Genomic DNA, 19,686 nt, shown 5'->3' on the forward strand with positions numbered 1-19,686 from the left:
AAAAATCATAAAAATAAATTTATAATATTAAAAAAATAAAAATATTAAGTACTTTAAAAATTTTACTAAAATTATTTTAAAACATTCAAAATAAAAATATAAAGAAAACGAACAAAAAGAGTATTAATTGTTATTTCAATTATACACTTTTTCTTTTTAATCTCGTGTTTTGGGTGTTGCTGGAACACCCAAAATTTTGAAAAAAATTTCAATTCATCTCTTCATGTTCTAAGTATTTCTTTTTGTGTGCCTAGAATTTTTCTATTGAGTTTTCGAGGCATTTTTTTACTTGATTATATAAATTAAATTAAATTATAAGCCATTTTTCATTGCTTTCAAATCCTTGTTGAAAAAATTTTTAACCCAATTGTTCCCAATGATATAATAATATGATTTGCTTATACTTTTTTTTCTATTATTAATGGGTCATGAGATAAGGATAGAAATTATGTACAAAACAATTCACATTTTACATATTCAATAGTTTATTATGATTTATAATTCAATTTCCCTATTCCCAAATATTGTCATGTAAAAAGAAAATTCTGTAACTCTCTATAAATCAAAAAATCTCTTATCTAAATAGGAATGAGTAATTCATTAGGTCGATTAAATCGGTCTAAAATTACTATTAATCGATTTTACTAAATTTGTTATATATTTTAATCGAATTGGTCGATTTTCTTACATGAACCAAAATAATTGACTAATTAATTTAATTTTGTTAATCAAATTGAATTGATTTAATTAACTTAATTGACTTTCTTAATCGAATTAATTGAATCTAATTTTGTTGATTAGGTTAGTTATTATTATCTTTTACTTCTTAAATAGTTGTTAATTTTTAACAAAAGCATTATGATCATCTCTTCAATTAAATCCTTACTTTAATCATATCCAAACATCTTTTTAAATTTTAATTTATCTCCAAAGAAATCCTTAATCTAATGAAAAATTTTGTAATTTATCATTCAATTTCCCCCTATTGTAATATTAAAAGAAATTATATAACTCTCTCATAAGTCAAAAACTTCAATCTAAATAAGAGTGAAAAATCCATTTCATCGATTAAATCGATCTAAAAGTACTATTATTCGATTTATTCATATATTTTAACTGAATTGATCTACTTTCTTACATAAATCAAAATAATTGATTAATTGGCTTAATTTCGTTAATCAACTTAAAATTTTTTAATCACATTGAATCGACTTAAGTAACTTAATCGAATTAACTAACATAATCTTATTGGTTAAGTTAATTTTTACCAACTTAAAAACTTGTTAATTTTTAACAAAAGTGATTTAGCTTAAATAATTAAAAATATTTATTAAATTCTTCAAGTAAATTCTTGCTTTAATTATACCCAAACATCTTTTTAAATTTTAATTCATGTTCAAATAAATTCTTAATAGTAACGAAAAATTAATCGTATTTAATTAAATTGAGCTAACTTTTCTTTTATATTGTATAAAAATAAAAAAAGTACCGTACGTATTTACAACTTTAACCGAACCTAGCCGGGAAAAAAAAAACAACACGGCTACCTCTATATGGAAAGGGGGAACGCCACAACCGAACTAATTCAAACGCATCCCGGCGGAGCAAGCAAGCGCAAGAAGGAAAAAGGTCAAGAAATGCGAAGCCATAGATATCTATACAACAATGATGCAAGGACTCCACCACCAACAGCAGCAGCTAGCGGCTCTCCTCACCGTTGCTCTCCCCAAAGACACCACCGCCACCGCTACCGCCACTTCCTCATCCTCCTCCTCCTTCACTCCCTCAACATCGACTCCCACCACCACGACAACTCCCGCAGTTTCAACCAACTCCGATGAAAGCGACTCAGCTCGTCTCGCCGCTATTAATTCTCTCCACCGCGCGATTCGTTACCCTCCTAACTCTATCCTCGTCGCTCACTCCGCTTCTTTTCTCGCCCAAGGCTTCTCTCAACTTCTTTCCGACAAGTATAACTCTCTCTCTCTCTTTCTTTCCTTAACTTTTTATTTTCAATATTATTAATGTTTATTTCTTTTTTCTATATAGTTGATGAATTAGCAGTGTTGGACTTCAAGGAGAACAATCTTGTGTATGCTTAGCCATTAAAATGTTAAATTTGCAATTTAAAACAATTATGATTTTTAACTCAGATCACTGACATCACGCTTCCAAGAGAAAGAAAAAACTGATTGTTAGAATTTAGATTTATGTATAGACTGGTGAAATTCATGGTTAAATTTGTGGTCAGGTCATACTCAGTGAGGCAGGCTGCTGCTATTGCATATGGTGCTCTTTGTGCAGTTGTGTGTTCAATTCCTATAGGATCAAGTGGAAGGCAAAATCATGTTATGCTCGGTAGTTTGGTGGATCGGTTCATTGGTTGGGCTTTGCCGCTGCTTAGTAATATTAGTGCCGGGGATGGGACCACAGAACTGGCACTGGAAGCTCTACGTGAGTTTCTTAGTGTTGGTGATGTGGGTGGGATTGAAAGGTATGCTTTATCAATCCTCAAAGCATGTCAAGAACTTCTAGAGGATGAGAGAACCTCCTTGACTTTATTGCATCGGCTTTTAGGTGTTTTGACTTTGATCTCATTGAAGTTTTCATTGTCCTTCCAACCGCATTTTCTTGACATTGTTGATGTGCTTCTTGGGTGGGCATTGGTACCTGACCTTGCAGAATCTGACAGACAGGTTATTATGGATAGTTTCTTGCAATTTCAGAAACATTGGGTGGGTAATTTGCAGTTCTCTCTGGGATTGTTGTTCAAGTTCTTGGGAGATATGGATGTTTTGCTTCAGGATGCGACACATGGAACCCCACAACAGTTTCGAAGGTTGCTTGCATTGCTTTCTTGTTTTTGTACAGTTCTGCAATCTACTGCATCTGGATTGCTGGAGATGAATCTGCTCGAACAAATAAGTGAACCTTTAAGCAAAATGCTTCCCCGGTTATTGGGATGTTTATCTGTTGTTGGAAAGAAGTTTGGATGGTCAAAATGGATTGAAGATTCATGGAAGTGCTTGACTCTATTGGCAGAAATATTACGAGAAAGGTTTTCCACATTTTATTCACTTGCTGTTGACATATTATTCCAGAGCTTGGACTTGGACAGTACTAGTCGACTTGTTGGAGCTGGGAAGATCACCTCCTTTCAAGTTCATGGGGTCTTAAAAACTAATCTTCAATTATTATCTTTGCAAAAGCTTGGCCTCCTCCCCTCTTCTGTGCAGAAAATTCTTCATTTTGATGCAGCAATATCTCAGCTGCGCTTGCATCCAAATCATTTAGTCACTGGAAGTTCTGCAGCTACTTATGTCTTCTTGCTTCAACATGGGAATGATGAAATAGTTCAACAGGCAATGACCTTGTTAACTGAAGAGCTGCAGCTCTTGAAGGGTTTGCTTGGAAATATTTTAGGTCATGGAGAGGGGGTTAATAGTGTCGGAGATACTAGATCTTACTCAAAATGTGAGTTGTTTGCATTGATTAAATTTGATTTGAAAGTTCTGTTAACTTCTGTTTCCTTGTGTGGACATAACACTTTGATTGTCCAACCAAAGAATGCCACCTTGTATCTTCAGAGGTCAGAAAATTTGATTTATTTTATTATTGAGAAGCTGAACCCTTTTGATTTACCTATTCAGTTTTGTGTGGAATTGCAAGTCAATGTTATCAAGACATTAGATAGGTTAAGTATGGTTAAATTCTTGAGCAAGTGTTCCATAAGAAATCAAAGTGGCCATATACCTACTGGGGATGTTGCTGCTGAAAAAGTCCTTAATGATAATAGTTTCCGAGATGTTCATTCAGCCATGATTGTTGAGTATCTGAGGGAGTGTGGCACACTTCTTGGTAAAGCTCTCCATGTTTCTTCTCCTGTCTCAGTTAAAGTAGTAGCTCTGGAATGGGTCCAAAGATTCTGTGAAAATCTCATTTCCATCTGTGAGAATTCAAAGATGGACACTAACTTCTATGAAGAATTTGGATATGTTTCTCAATTTGGAAATACGATTTTCTCTATTTTGGAGGCTGCATTTGACAGGGAACCAAAAGTCAGGTTACATGTCACATTAGCTTTGGAGCTGCTTTTGCAAGCAAGATTGATGCACCCCTTGTACTTTAATTCTGTAAGTGAAGTGGTCCTAGAAAAACTTGGTGATCCAGATAATGACATTAGAAATGCATATGTTAGGCTTCTGTCTCATGTCTTGTTGACTACAATATATATATATGGTATTCATCATATTGGAGCATTTAGCAATTCGAGGCCCAGAGCTCTTATGTTAGGCAATAATTCAAACTTGTACTGGAAGCAAGTATTTTCCTTAAAGCAGCTGCCTCAGCAACTTAACTCACAGCAACTTGTTTCCATTTTGAGTTACATTTCACAAAGATGGAAAGTGCCTCTTTCTTCTTGGATCCAACGGCTTATTCATACGTGTAGGAGCTCAAAGGATGGCATTTTGGGACAGCTTGAGGAAACTGGGATTCTAGGTGTGAATGATCTATGGATGGATATAAAAGTGGAAGAAGATGCTCTAGAAAAACTTTGCTTTGTTAATAACTTGGCTGGTGCTTGGTGGGCCATACATGAGGCAGCCAGATATTGTATTTCTACTCGCCTACGGACTAACCTTGGTGGGCCTACTCAAACTTTTGCAGCATTGGAGCGGATGCTTTTGGATGTTGCACATGTGCTACAGCTTGATAGTGAACAAAATGATGGAAGCTTAAGTATAATAGGTTCTTCTGGTGCGCACTTGTTGCCAATGAGGTTATTGTTGGATTTCGTTGAGGCCCTAAAGAAAAATGTATATAATGCATATGAAGGATCTGCTGTTTTACCATCTGCTAGTCGACAGAGTTCACTGTTTTTTCGAGCAAATAAGAAAGTATGTGAGGAATGGTTTTCTCGTATATGTGAGCCCATGATGAATGCTGGATTGGCATTGCAATGCCATGATGCTACAATTCAGTACTGCACTTTGCGGCTCCAGGAGCTTAAAAGTCTAGTGATGTCAGCATTTAAAGAGAAGTCCCAGGCTCAGGTAACTGAAAACCTACATAACATGAAGGAGAAATATATTGGAGATATCTTGAGGGTTGTACAACACATGTCATTGGCTCTATGCAGGAATCATCAATCAGAGGCTCTAATTGGTCTACAAAAATGGGTTTCAGTGACCTTTTCTCCACTACTTTTGGATGAAGATCAGTCTATGAATCACAATGGCATATTTGGACCTTTCCAGTGGATAACTGGGCTTATATATCAGGCAGAAGGACAATATGAAAAAGCTGCTTCTCATTTTGCTCACTTGTTACAGACTGAGGAGTCACTCAGTACCATGGGTTCTGATGGTGTGCAGTTTGCCATTGCACGTATTATTGAGAGTTATACAGCTGTATCTGATTGGAAGTCCCTGGAATCATGGCTTTTAGAGTTGCAAACACTTCGCGCTAAGCATGCTGGAAAGAGTTATTCTGGTGCTTTGACTACGGCAGGCAATGAAATGAATGCAATTCATGCATTGGCACGTTTTGATGAGGGTGATCTTCAGGCTGCATGGGCATACCTGGATTTGACACCAAAATCTAGCAGTGAACTCACACTTGATCCTAAACTAGCCTTGCAGAGGAGTGAGCAGATGCTTTTGCAGGCATTGCTTCTTCAGATTGAGGGAAATGTGGACAAGGTGCCACATGAATTACAGAAGGCCAAGTCAATGCTGGAGGAAATGTTGTCTGTTCTGCCACTTGATGGATTAGCCGAGGCTGCTGCATGTGCCACACAGTTGCATTGCATCTTTGCATTTGAAGAAGGTTATGAACTCACAGGCAACCAAGGGAAATGCCAGGAGCACATGGCAAGCCAAGGCAAATCCAAACTGAGTCAGTCAGTTTTAAGTTCATATTTGCAGCCCCTGCGGCCTTTAATTAAAGGAATTCATCAAGATTGTAACCCTTGGTTGAAAATTCTCCGAGTTTATCGAGCCATTTTCCCTACTTCTCCAGTTACCCTAAAGCTTTCTATGAATTTGTCAAGTTTGGCTCGTAAACAAGGAAATCTGATGTTGGCAAACTGTCTGAACAGCTATGTGAGAGATCATGTGTTGAGTTGCTCCCAGGAGAGATACCCTAATTTGCTAATTTTGAATTTGCAATATGAGGAAATATTGCTACTGTATGCTGAGAACAAGATTGAGGATGCTTTTGTGAATATTTGGTCATTTCTTCGTCCTTGTTTGTGTTCTTCTGCTTTGATAGTTAATGATGTTGATGATGGTAAGTTGAAGGCAAAGGCTTGCTTGAAACTTTCAAATTGGTTGAGACGGGATTATTGCAGTATGAGTTTCGAAAATATTGTTCTCAGGATGCTGGCAGACCTCAATGTGGCTAATGTTTCTTCCATTGGCACAGGTGGACACTGTTTCAGTGATATGGACTTAAGCTCTAAACTAAGCTTAGATGTTATTATTGAGGAAATAGTGGGTACAGCTACAAAGTTGTCCACTCAACTTTGCCCTACAATGGCCAAGTCATGGATTTCTTATGCTTCTTGGTGTTTCAGTCAGGCCAAGAGCTCTGTTGTTAACCAGCATGAAAAGTGTCTTCATTTATACTCTTTTTCTCCCGTGCTGGTTTCAGAACTTGCACCTGAAAGATTCAAGATGACCGAAGATGAGATCCAAGGAGTGGAATCTGTTATAATGCCACTTTTTCAGGAGAGGGATGATATGGAGCATGTAGATGATAGAGCAGAACAGTGGAATTTTTGTTCTGATCCTGCAGAAATGTTGAGAACTGACAATCCTTCAAAGGCTTTGGTGCAGCAAGTGGTGGATATGATGGAAGCTGCTGCTGGAGCACCTGGTGCAGAAAATTCTGGTGGTGAAAGGCTTTCTGCCACTTTAACTTCTCAGTTGCGAAGTTCTTTACAACTTGCAAGTATTGGTGTAGAAGAAACAGATATAACATATGTAATTGATAAGTTGATTGATGTTTGGTGGTCGTTGAGGAAGAGAAGAGTCTCTCTATTTGGGTATGCAGCTCATGGTTTCATACAGTATCTTTTACATTCGTCTACCAAGCTTTGTGATGGTCAGTTGTCTGGTGATGTTTGTGAGCCCCTGAAACAAACAGCTGGCAGCTATACCCTGAGAGCTACATTGTATGTCCTGCATATTCTTCTCAACTATGGATTGGAGTTAAAAGACACACTTGAACCTGATCTTTCAACAGTTCCTTTGTTGTCATGGCAGGTGAGAAGCTGTTTCTTGTTTCCCCCTTCCTGCTTCCTTTTCATCAAAATGATCTATTAACATTGTAATTATCTTTTTAGGATGTTACACCTCAATTATTTGCTCGCTTGAGTTCACATCCTGAGGAAGTTGTCCGGAAGCAAATAGAGGGCTTATTAGTGATGTTAGCCAAGCTTTCTCCTTGGTCTATAGTTTACCCAACACTAGTTGATATAAATGCTTATGAAGAGAAGCCCTCTGAGGAGCTGCAACACATTCTGGGTTGTTTGGTAATTTAAAATTTTTTCATTTAGCGAATTTCATGATTTCAAAAACTGTTGTGTTACTATGCTACAAGATCTCCGATACAGAACTATTTTATTTTACCTGTCATTTTGGGTGATAGGGGTAGACATCTATGTTAGACAGAGTTATGGTATTGTTGCTGCTTGCCATATGTGAAGCTGTTTCAAATTTTTGCTTGTTCATCCTTTCTATTGTGCATCATAGCTACCTATTTATTGCATTATTAACAATTCACTGGTGATATCCTGCATGCAGTCACATTTATGTAAATGAAGATGTCGCTCCAAAGTGTTTTTGTTTCTCATGGTGGCTTAGAAGCTCAGTAACTTAGTTATTTATATATTTAGCAGGCTAAAATCATAATCTAATTAAGATTGCCTTCAGAAGAGTACCCTGACTTTCAGACTGTCGTGTCTATTTAAGATTGCCTTGTAATAAAGCTGTGTGCTACTGTTTGTAGCATATATTGGCTTATAGATTTTTTTAATTACTTATATATTAAACATGCTTCTTTCTTGAGATTTAAATTTATGGGGCCATGTCTATGACAGTTTTGCACTCAACAGTATGGTAACATCTGATAAAGGTTTTGAGTGAGTGTTAATGGGATTAGCTATTGAAAGTCACATGTAAATGAATTGAAGCATGAAATGATTCAGATTTGAAGAAGTGAATAAGATCACTTCCTTTCGAGTGTCTTCATACTTCTGTGCTGATCAAATGCATATGTATTAGTTTAAAATTAAGCATGTTCTCTTTTTAATCGTTTGCTGATATGCCTAAAGACTTTTGATCATCTTGATGCTTGATTACCCTTGATTTAGTTTTGTTGAACCATGAGTTGCTAGATTAAAGTGTCATATACAAAATTTAAGGCATAAATTTGCTGCTTGCAGAGAGAGCTTTATCCAAGATTAGTCCAGGATGTTCAACTTGTGATTAATGAGCTTGGAAATGTTACTGTTCTTTGGGAGGAACTATGGCTTAGCACTCTTCAAGATCTCCACATGGGTAAGCTTAGCTTCAACAGGGTTTCTTCTGCTCACAATCCATTTTTTTTTTTTTGTCTATGCATTCTTACACTTTTATCATGTTTAAGAATTGAAGCCAGGCTTTTTGCCTCATCATGTACATTTAACATGAATGGTGGTCTTTAACATGCATATCCTGAAATTGTAGAGATGACAAATAAGGTTTATCTAGCTAGATGCAATTTGGTATTCAATATGTCAGTTGTACATAGCCCATTCTCAGTTTAGTTATTGCTAGCATATATGTTTATTGGTCTTTGCTCCTATTTTTTTGTCTTTTATTTTACTCGTTCTATTTCTCTCCATGTTGACTGAGTTTATTTTCAGATGTAATGAGGCGCATAAATGTTCTGAAAGAGGAAGCTGCACGAATTGCAGAGAATGCTACTCTTAACCAGAGTGAGAAGAACAAGATAAATGCTGCTAAATACTCAGCCATGATGGCTCCCATTGTTGTAGCCCTGGAACGCCGTCTAGCTTCAACTTCTACAAAGCCTGAGACACCTCATGAATTATGGTTCCATCAGGAGTATAAAGAGCAGTTAAAATCTGCCATATTAAGCTTTAAGACTCCTCCGGCATCTGCTGCTGCACTGGGAGATGTCTGGCGGCCATTTGACAATATTGCTGCATCCCTAGCATCTTATCAGAGGAAATCTTCAGTTTCTTTGGGGGAAGTTGCACCACAGCTGGCTATGTTATCATCCTCTGATGTTCCAATGCCTGGTCTTGAGAAGCAAGTCACAGCGTCTGAATCTGATGGAGGTCGCACTTCAACTCTACAAGGGATTGTCACAATTGCTTCTTTCTCAGAACAGGTTACTATCTTGTCAACTAAAACGAAACCAAAGAAGCTTGTTATTCTGGGTTCAGATGGTAAAACATACACATATCTGTTGAAAGGGCGTGAAGATTTGCGTCTTGATGCTAGAATCATGCAGCTGCTGCAAGCAATAAATAGTTTTCTGCATTCATCTTCTACTACTAATCATAATTTGCTTGGCATTCGCTACTATTCTGTGACTCCAATTAGTGGTCGGGCTGGTCTCATCCAATGGGTAGATAATGTAACAAGCATATACAGCATCTTTAAGTCTTGGCAAAACCGTGTCCAGCTTGCACAACTTTCTGCTTTGGGTGCTGGAAATGCAAAAAATTCTGTTCCTCCTGTTCCTCGGCCAAGTGATATGTTCTATGGAAAAATCATTCCCGCACTCAAAGAGAAAGGCATCAGGAGAGTAATTTCCCGAAGAGACTGGCCTCATGAAGTCAAGCGCAAAGTTCTTTTGGACCTTATGAAGGAGGTCCCTAAACACCTTCTGCATCAAGAACTTTGGTGTGCTAGTGAAGGGTTCAAAGCCTTCAGCTCAAAATTGAAGAGGTATTCTTCATTTTCTGTCACTAAATGTCTTGCTATCAAGAAAGCTTCAATCGGCTGCTCTTAAAAATATACTAAAAAAGCTTATAAAAAAAACTAAAAAATATCAAGAAGAAACTAAATACTGCTTTTGTAGGCTGTCCCTTTAAATCGTAAAATCATAGACCGAGAAACTTTTTATTGCTAGCCTTATTTACAGAAGAACAGAGTGTCACTGCATGAATAGTTATGTGAACATTAATCGTGAAATTTATATTGTTATAAATTGACCTCTAAAACAAGAATTATAAATATAAACACTAGTGGATAAGATACTCATAATTGAGCCATTACACCAACCTATGGAGTACAATGGATGTTTAATTTCTGGCCAGAAAGCCTTATTGGTCTAAATATAAGTGTTCTTTCTGGTGCTGTAATTCCACAAAAGGATTGAGATGCATTTCACCATCAATTTTAATGTTTTTGCAATGTTAGCTTGAAAAGTATGTCTGGCAGTCTTCTAGCAAAGAGAACAAAATAGAAAATCTCTTCTTGATGTTATATGGATTAAGAAGGCCAAAATTGGTGTATCGCATTATGTATGTTAAGTAACTAAAACAAGTGTAGATATCTGAGAACATTGTGTTGATGAAAGAATTTGCTATTATTTATTGTCAAATTAGTCATTCTGAAGTTAAGAGTAGTGCTCGTGCAACATGCTTTATGTGAATGGTATGATTATAGATGGTAAGTTGAAGTTTGCTGGTATGCTATTCTTTTGGTGATTTAATTGCCCTTCTCATTGAATCAATAGTTGTCATCTCAAGTTCATTTCGAATGTGTCATCTGGGTATTGCTTTTTGTTCTTTCTTCGTTTTTCCCAATTTTTGGACTGTATAACTGGTTCTAATATAATTAGTGAAAGTTGGGACTTGAAATTGTATATAATTTTCTTGGTGATGATGCATGCTTCTATTTTCTTTTTTGACTTTAATAAAGTGTTTTGGTAAATTTTGAAACGTTTGGACATATGTTTTGTTCTTCTCTTGTAGGTATTCTAGAAGTGTTGCAGCCATGAGTATGGTGGGTCACATTTTGGGCCTTGGTGATAGACATTTAGATAACATCCTTATGGATTTCAGTAGTGGGGATGTGGTGCATATTGATTACAATGTTTGTTTTGATAAAGGGCAAAGACTTAAAGTCCCAGAGATTGTTCCATTCCGTCTAACCCAGACAATCGAGGCTGCACTAGGGTTGACAGGCATAGAAGGTACCTTTAGAGCAAATTGTGAGGCCGTTGTTGGTGCTCTAAGGAAGAATAAGGATATACTCTTGATGTTACTGGAAGTGTTTGTATGGGATCCACTTATAGAATGGACACGTGGAGATTTTCATGATGATGCTGCAATTGGTGGTGAAGAAAGAAAAGGCATGGAGCTGGCTGTTAGCTTGAGTTTATTTGCATCACGAGTGCAAGAAATTCGTGTTCCCTTGCAGGTACTTATTCCTTAAAATACTGTAACTTTGCATGTGTCTTTAATTTTTTTTTTCTTTGATGCTGGCTAGACTTGGAAGCATGATTGATTGTATTTGCTACTACTGGCTTGGTTACTTAGACTGTGTAATGCCTTCACAATTGACTTTCCTGTGGTATTTCATATTTTAGGCATTGTTTTGAATGTTTAATATCCTAACATTGAGTTAGGATTGTAATCAGTCTTGTAATTCTATTGTTTACTTGCATGAACCTATCTAGTAGGCCTTATTGTGGAAATTATTCAGAGATTTAACAGTTTTTGACGTCTCTCAATTATTTCAGGAACATCATGATCTTTTGTTGGTTACATTGCCAGCTGTTGAATCCACTCTTGAGGTAAGGATTCATCACCTGCATGCATCTCATTTTGTTTGTTTTGAACCAGAAGTTTTGATTGTTGAATTTCTATGTTTCAGAGGTTTGGAGATGTTCTGAATCAATATGAGCTTGTCTCTGCTCTTTTTTATCGAGCTGACCAAGAGAGATCTAATCTTATTCTGCATGAGACATCTGCAAAGTCAATTGTTGCTGAAGCAACTTGTAATTCAGAGAAAACTCGTGCATCATTTGAAATTCAAGCTCGAGAGTTTAATCAAGCGAAGAATTTGGTTGCTGAGAAAGCTCAACAAGCTGCATCTTGGATTGAGCAGCATGGAAGGATCCTTGATGCTTTACGAGGCAATTTAATTCCTGAAATAAATGCCTGCATAAATCTTAGTGGTATGGCAGATGCTCTATCTCTTACATCTGCCGTTCCTGTGGCTGGTGTCCCATTGACTATAGTACCTGAGCCCACACAAGCCCAATGCTATGATATAGATAGGGAAGTTTCTCAGCTCATATCTGAGTTGGATCGTGGACTCTCTTCTGCAGTAATGGCTCTTCAAGCCTACTCATTGGCTTTACAAAGAGTACTACCTTTAAATTACCTCACAACCAGTGCAGTGCATGGCTGGGGACAAGTACTGCAACTATCTGCAAATGCTGTTTCTTCTGACATCCTCTCCTTAGCGAGAAGACAGGCTGCTGAACTGATTGCAAAAGTACATGGGGATAATCTTGAGTTTATGAAGAGCAGTCATGATGATCTTTGCTTTAAAGTGGAAAAGTATGCGGTAGAGATTGAGAAAGTTGAGGAAGAGTGTGCTGAGCTAGTTAATTCAATTGGCACAGAGACTGAATCAAAAGCTAAGGATCGTCTCATGTCTGCTTTCATGAGATACATGCAATCTGCTGGTCTTGTAAGGAAGGAAGATGCTAATTCTTCTCTGCAATCTGGAGAATCAAAGTATGATGGCACAAGAGCTTCAAGAACACGAGGGGAGTTGGAAGAGAAGAAGGACAAGGTGTTATCTGTTCTAAGTACAGCAGTGCGGTCATTGTATGATGATGTTAAGCATAGGGTACTTGACATGTACAGTCATACTGGTAGGGCTCAAAACGAAAACAGTCGGCTACAATCTGATCTTGGAACTGTCTTCTCTGAGTTTGAAGAGCAAGTAGAGAAATGCATTCTTGTTGCTGGGTTTGTAAATGAACTATGGCAGCAAATTGGTGGAGACATGCTGGGTGTAGATAGAGATCTCTATTATCCAAAGTATTATTCTGAAGGCAACTGGGCTTCCATATTCAAAACCATTTTACTTTGCTGTAAAAATTTGGTTGGGGAAATGACTGAAGTTGTTTTACCGGATGTAATGAGATCTGCGGTTTCATTCAATACAGAAGTTATGGATGCATTTGGATTAATCTCACAAATAAGGGGATCTGTTGACACTGCACTGGAGCAGCTAGTGGAGGTTGAATTAGAGAGGGCATCCTTGGTTGAACTAGAACAAAATTACTTTGTTAAGGTTGGCTGCATTACTGAACAACAGTTGGCTCTTGAAGAAGCTGCCATGAAGGGTAGGGATCATCTATCTTGGGAAGAAGCAGAGGAACTGGCCTCTCAAGAAGAAGCTTGCAGGGTGCAGCTAGACCAACTCCATCGAACTTGGAATCAGAGAGACATGCGAACTTCTTCTCTCATAAAGAGAGAAGCTGAGATTAAAAATTCCTTGGTTTCTTGTGAAAACCATTTTCAATCTCTAATTAATGGTGAAGACTTTAGAGAGTCACATCACTCAAGAAGCAAAGTACTACTAGCCATCTTAGTAAAACCTTTCTCTGAGTTAGAATCAGTTGATAAAGCATTATCTTCATTGAGTAGCTCTGTTGCTCCTCGTGCGGATGAAATCCCTAATTTGGTGGACTTTATGAGTTCTGGACACTCAGTATCTGAGTCTGTCTGGAACTTTGGAACATTATTGAGCAGCCATTCCTTCTTTATTTGGAAAATAGGTGTTCTGGATTCTATCCTTGATTCATGTATACATGATGTGGCTTCATCAGTGGATCAAAATTTAGGATTTGAACAGCTTTTTAATGTAGTTAAGAGAAAGCTTGAAATTCAACTTAAAGAGTATCTGGGTCGCTACCTGAAAATACGAGTTGCTCCCGCTTTACTATCTTGGTTAGATAAAGAAAATGAACATTTGAAGCTACTGACAGAGGGAGCTAAGGAACCTGGTACTGATCACATAAGGAAGGATGCTATGGCTGTTAAAAGGGTCCAGCTTATGCTTGAGGAGTACTGCAACACACATGAAACTGCTAGAGCAGCAAGGTCAGCTGCTTCTCTTATGAAAAGGCAAGTGAATGAGCTCAAAGAAGCTCTGCGCAAGACAATACTAGAGATTGTGCAAATGGAATGGATGCATGATGTTGGCTTGACCCATTCACACAGTTGTAGGATCCTGTTCCAGAAATTTTTTTCTAGTGATGATGAACTGTATCCCATTGTTCTAAACCTCAGTAGACCTAAGTTGCTAGAAACTATGCAAGCTGTTGTGTCAAAAGTAGCTAGGTCAATAGAGGGCCTACAATCGTGTGAGCACACTTCTCTTGCAGCAGAAGGGCAGCTTGAGAGAGCAATGGGATGGGCTTGTGGTGGACCGAATTCTGGCGGAACAGGAAATTCTTCATCCAAGGCTTCCGGAATTCCTCCAGAATTCCATGACCACCTGATGAGGCGCAGGCATCTGCTACAGGAAGCAAGAGAAAAGGCATCAAACATTGTCAAAATTTGCATGTCAATATTAGAGTTTGAGGCATCTCGGGATGGCATTTTTCAGATCCCAAGAGAGGTGTATGCGTTAAGCACTGGTGGTGATAGCAGAACATGGCAACAAGCTTACTTTAGTGCGCTAACTAAATTGGAGGTTGCCTATCATTCTTTTACACGTGAGTTTCCCATCTTAGTGGATGCTTGAATGATTTTAATGTGAATGATACTTCCAATTGGATGGTGATATGGTCTTTTGGCTTGTCATAGGTACTGAACAAGAATGGAAGCTTGCTCAAAGCAACATGGAAGTTGCTTCCAGTGGCTTATATTCTGCAACTAATGAACTATGCATTGCCTCTCTTAAAGCAAAATCTGCCTCAGGTCATATCTCCTTTCTTCATCAACCTAGACATCTAATTATCTGCATGCATTTGCATGTGTGAAGTGAAACTCAAAAACATAATCATGTCTATCTATTTTGCTTCTGCATATGCATTTATGGTCTTCATCTGAAACATTCATCTTTTGCAGGTGATTTACAAAGCACTGTTCTTGCAATGAGAAATTATGCATGTGAAGCCAGTGTTGCTTTATCTGCATTTGCTCGTGTATCTAGGGGCCATACTGCTTTAACTTCTGAATCTGGTTCAATGCTGGAAGAGGTATTATTTGTACTGTTTCTTTTTGTCTATACCAATTAAGAGATGCTTCCTAGGTGGGTCATAAAGCTTCACCAGTTTGGTACCAATGACTTCGGTTTAAAATGTTTCACCATGCGTACTGAATGAAAAATACAAACATTGATTGTATTGTTCATTTATGTAGTTTTCTGTCTTTGATGGTGAAGGTGTTTTTGTAGTTTCACTGTGGTTGGAATCACATATTATGATGTGAGGGATTTTTTTTTTGTGCATTCCAAAACGTGATATCAGTTTGCATTTTGCTGTCTACGATATTATGCTTTGTACAGCTTTGCCTACAAAAATTGTAGGGAGTTAGAATACTTATCATGGCTTTGATTAAGGCATGGTAGGCAAAGAAGTAGAAAGATATTTCAAGGTTATTTATGCAAGCAATTAGTTTCTGTCTGTAACTTGAGAAAAATTCTGCACTGACTTTGTTGCCTCAAGAAATCAAATAATTATGAAAGACAAAAGAAAAAAAAGTTGCTAATCATTGTAAGAACTTTTGTTATCTGCGGTGTTGCTTTAGATTTAAGTGTCTTTTAGTTTCTTAGCTAGTACCATCACCAATAAGTACTCTTAGTCTTTCATCAGTTGTTTTCTTCTTTTTTTCCCTTTTGCTCTTGTTTGCAACTTATGCTGTTATATTTTCTTCTTAAATCTAACTAAAGAAACTCCTTTTATGTTCTCTTTGGTGCTCTCTTGTGGCTGATTTTATTAAGCTTCTCTTTAGGTTTTGGCAATAACTGAAGATCTGCATGATGTTCACAATCTGGGAAAGGAGGCTGCAGCTGCACACCATTCCCTTATGGAAGATCTTTCAAAGGTTCTCGTCTTTTGGCGCATGCTCTGTAGTTTGCTTGACTGCATACTTTCTTTGTAATGATAGGTGTTTTTGTGTAGCTGCCTTGATTCAGTTTCTCTTTCATGAAATTACATAACTTCATCAAACTTCTGTTAATCTAGATTCTGTGTGGTTTGACAGCTATATTTCTCATTATTTTGACGTTATGCCAGGCAAATGCAATCCTTCTTCCACTAGAATCAGTTTTATCCAAGGATGTGTCAGCTATGACTGAAGCCATGGCTAGGGAGAGAGAGACCAAGATGGAAGTATCTCCAATACATGGCCAAGCCATATACCAGTCTTATGGCTTAAGAATTCGGGAGACTTGCCAGACCTTTAAGCCCTCGGTGCCATCACTTGCATTTTCTGTGAAGGAATTACATTCTTTGTTGACCAGACTTGCACGAACTGCCAGTCTTCATGCTGGCAACCTGCATAAAGTAAAATCCAGTTTTGATATTAATAATTCAGATTGGATGACATATCGTGTTACTAAGACTAATAATAATGCTCTCTCTCCCTCTTCAGGCTCTTGAAGGACTAGGTGAAAGCCAGGAAGTAAAATCACAGGGCATTAGTTTGTCAAGGCCAGATCTTGCTGGTGATGCCACTGAATCTGATGAAAGAGCTGGAGAGAGCATCTCCACATCAGGCAGTGGGAGCACCAAAGATTTTGTTGGTCTAACTGGGCTTTCTTTGCAAGATAAAGAGTGGATATCACCTCCAGATAGCATTGGCGGTAGCATTGCGGAATCTGGCATTATCTCAAATGGTACTAGTCTTTCAGATAGCATTAATGACCCAGCAGAGGTGATGGAAAAGATTTGGCTTGTTTCTAATCACAAAACGGCTAATGATAGTCAAAATTTTGTTCCATCTTCACAAAGCGATTATGATGAAATCTCACAAAGTGGACAGAGAAGTTCCAATAACATGGAGATGAACAACAGTGACACTTCTTCTGTGAAATCAGCAACTGGTGAGCCAAATGAATATCTGAAAGCTGTGGCCTCAGTCAATGATGAAGCTGTAAGTGCTCCTCTTGAATCTTCACAACCTTCAAACAAGGAGAACTTGGATGTAAAATTTGGGGTAAAGGATGAAGTATCCACATCAAGGAAAGTTGAGCTTGGTGATGAGGATCATGGAGTTCCTGTTCCCAACACTCACACTGCCAGTCGTATAGCGAGGGGTAAGGGTAAAACCTAATTTATTGAACCATCTATTAGTATTCTTTTTCTTTTATTGTCATGTTCTATAAAATTTGAGTACTCTAGAAACAGAACTTTTTATAGTTTAGAACCATGAATAGGAACTGCCCTCTTATTATTTATGTTGATTATTTACCTCAAAGATGCTGGTGTATCAAATATAAATCTGGGGTTTTCTATCCTATGTCGTATTATTGTCTGAATGGTTTTGAGTAAGTATAGATAAGAACTTTTGAAACTGTCTGGGGCTGGGGCTTAGAGGTATAGGAATGGTTCTCCACTTTTCTTGGTCTGTTTGAATCCAACACAGGTTCATGTGACAGATCATACATGTCCTATGATCCTCGGAAGATCGAGTTGATGGTAGAATATGAGCTGCAAAAGGACACAGCATCTTAAGCACTACATCAATCACCTAGCATCCCCTGCAAACTCAAAGCACCTCATGATTGCCTTAATATGCCCGTTGCACCTGACACCGTATTTTACCCGTCTGCAAATGGTCCTTTTCAATAGCTTTCATCCAACTTGAGATCTCAAATATTGAAACATTTGTTTGGATTGAAGTGTAGATTAAAAATTAATTAGAGTGAACAATGTGAAAGTATACATTGCATGATATTAAGTCAGTAAGATAGGTTATTGTTTATGTTATTTTTCCTCTCTTTTTTAATATTTAAAGATGCTACTGGTTTGCATAGGTTTTATTAAATTGATTTAGGTGCCTCTTCGATAGCTTTGGTTTTAAGGGCTTTATTAAATACCAACTATTATTCTTCCACCAACTAGTGAAAAATTCTAAATTTGCTATGGCTTTTTTCCATGCCCTCCCCCCTCTTTTCTGGCTTTCTCTCTTTCTTCAGGATACTCTTTGATCTTTTAGTTTAAGAAAATTGTTCGAAGAAATTTAGAGTTTTCAATTTTACTTCCATTGTGGTAAACTATTTTTGCCTGCAGGTAAAAATGCTTATGCACTGTCAGTCCTAAAACGTGTCGAAATGAAGTTAGATGGACAGGACATTACGGAGAGAAGGTATCTACTTTCCATTGATAGTGCAAATAGGTATCAAGTGAATCATATATTAACAGCCAGTCCTTTTTTGTACTTCTTTCAGGGAAATTAGCATTGCAGAGCAAGTGGATTATCTACTTAAGCAAGCTACTAGTGTTGATAATCTTTGCAGCATGTATGAAGGTTGGACGCCATGGATTTGAAATCACGAATGAAGCCTTTGTATTCTAGCATCAATAGCAAACGATCCTTGCAAGACGGTGTCAACTATCAAGTATGTTGGCAGGTATTCCAATTACTTGTCATGTTGGCTGACTGGGCTTCAACCTTGAACATTTTTCCTTTAATGGGAGGGAGCCATCAGAAGTATTTCCCCGGCTACGACTACAATGCATCTTTTGGCTTCAAAAAAAGCCTGGCCTACTGCCACTCCTTGAGATGAAGGGCATATACAGCCCTGTTTCAGAATATATCTCAACCAGCAGGTGCTATAGCATCAAATGTGGATATCTGTGTTGAGGTTTCAAGCTCGAGTTTATTTTGGCTTCCTCTGCCTCTGCTCGAGTTTATTCAGATGGGGAACTTCGATGAAAGCCTTCAATATTACCAGTCTATAACCTGTTATGTTTAGCTGGAGGACAGAAGCCATAGTTTATCGACATGGAGGATAAGCTTCATGATTCCTGAAGATGGGCAGAATGCAAATCAAGCGCCCAAGACTTCCCTGAGTGTGGCCATCAGCAGTCACCCCGCTGCAAATACGGTGACATTTCCATCTCTGCTTTATAGTTCAGAAGATGATGTCTCGTTTTTCTGTATCATATTGGCACTGAATAAAAAATCCAAGAATAGAATCGTTTTTAACTGTATATACGACCACGATAGCTTTATCTTCTTATATGTAAAAATCACAGATACTGATAAATTATTTATAGTCTCTGCAGCAATCACATCCCCTTATTATCAGTTTATGTTTTTATGTATACCCTCTTGGAAGGAAAAACCTGGAGAAGCATATGAGAAATTGTGGACAGGGAAGCTTTGAATTTGATGGGTACTTTTGTTCCTAAATCAACAAAATCAATGTCATCGTAAATGCAATGCACTTGGAATTCATTTTTATAACAAAAAAGTTCTTGAATTATAAGCCTTTTTTTATAAATGAGTTGTTATATACTCTCAATTAATTCTTAGTAACAACTTCATTTCTTGTGCATATGGAATCTAATTGAGCATGATGATTAAATACGGGTTACGTATTTCACATCAATAAGAGATAGAATGAAGTTTTAGTTTATAAGTAAAGATTTTATTTTATTTAAAAGATATTTTAGATGGAAAAT

General features: G+C 37.5%; 1 protein-coding gene across 1 annotated transcript; it reads left to right on the plus strand.

Moving 5' to 3' along the window:
* The first annotated feature begins 1,540 nt into the window (after nucleotides 1–1,540).
* On the plus strand, nucleotides 1,541–19,309 carry LOC18607246 (uncharacterized). Its single transcript, XM_007041307.3, has 15 exons — nucleotides 1,541–1,970; nucleotides 2,252–7,268; nucleotides 7,349–7,537; nucleotides 8,450–8,564; nucleotides 8,912–9,965; nucleotides 10,997–11,444; nucleotides 11,767–11,820; nucleotides 11,901–14,766; nucleotides 14,858–14,971; nucleotides 15,122–15,252; nucleotides 16,007–16,099; nucleotides 16,291–16,560; nucleotides 16,649–17,312; nucleotides 18,289–18,364; nucleotides 18,447–19,309. Exons 1-15 carry the CDS (start codon nucleotides 1,666–1,668, stop codon nucleotides 18,544–18,546), a joined length of 11,496 nt encoding a protein of 3,831 aa, XP_007041369.3. The 5' UTR covers nucleotides 1,541–1,665; the 3' UTR covers nucleotides 18,547–19,309.
* Nucleotides 19,310–19,686: the final 377 nt, after the last annotated feature.

This window comes from Theobroma cacao, chromosome 2, assembly GCF_053813885.1.
Source record: "Theobroma cacao isolate CCN51 chromosome 2, ASM5381388v1, whole genome shotgun sequence".
NCBI lineage: Eukaryota > Viridiplantae > Streptophyta > Magnoliopsida > Malvales > Malvaceae > Theobroma > Theobroma cacao.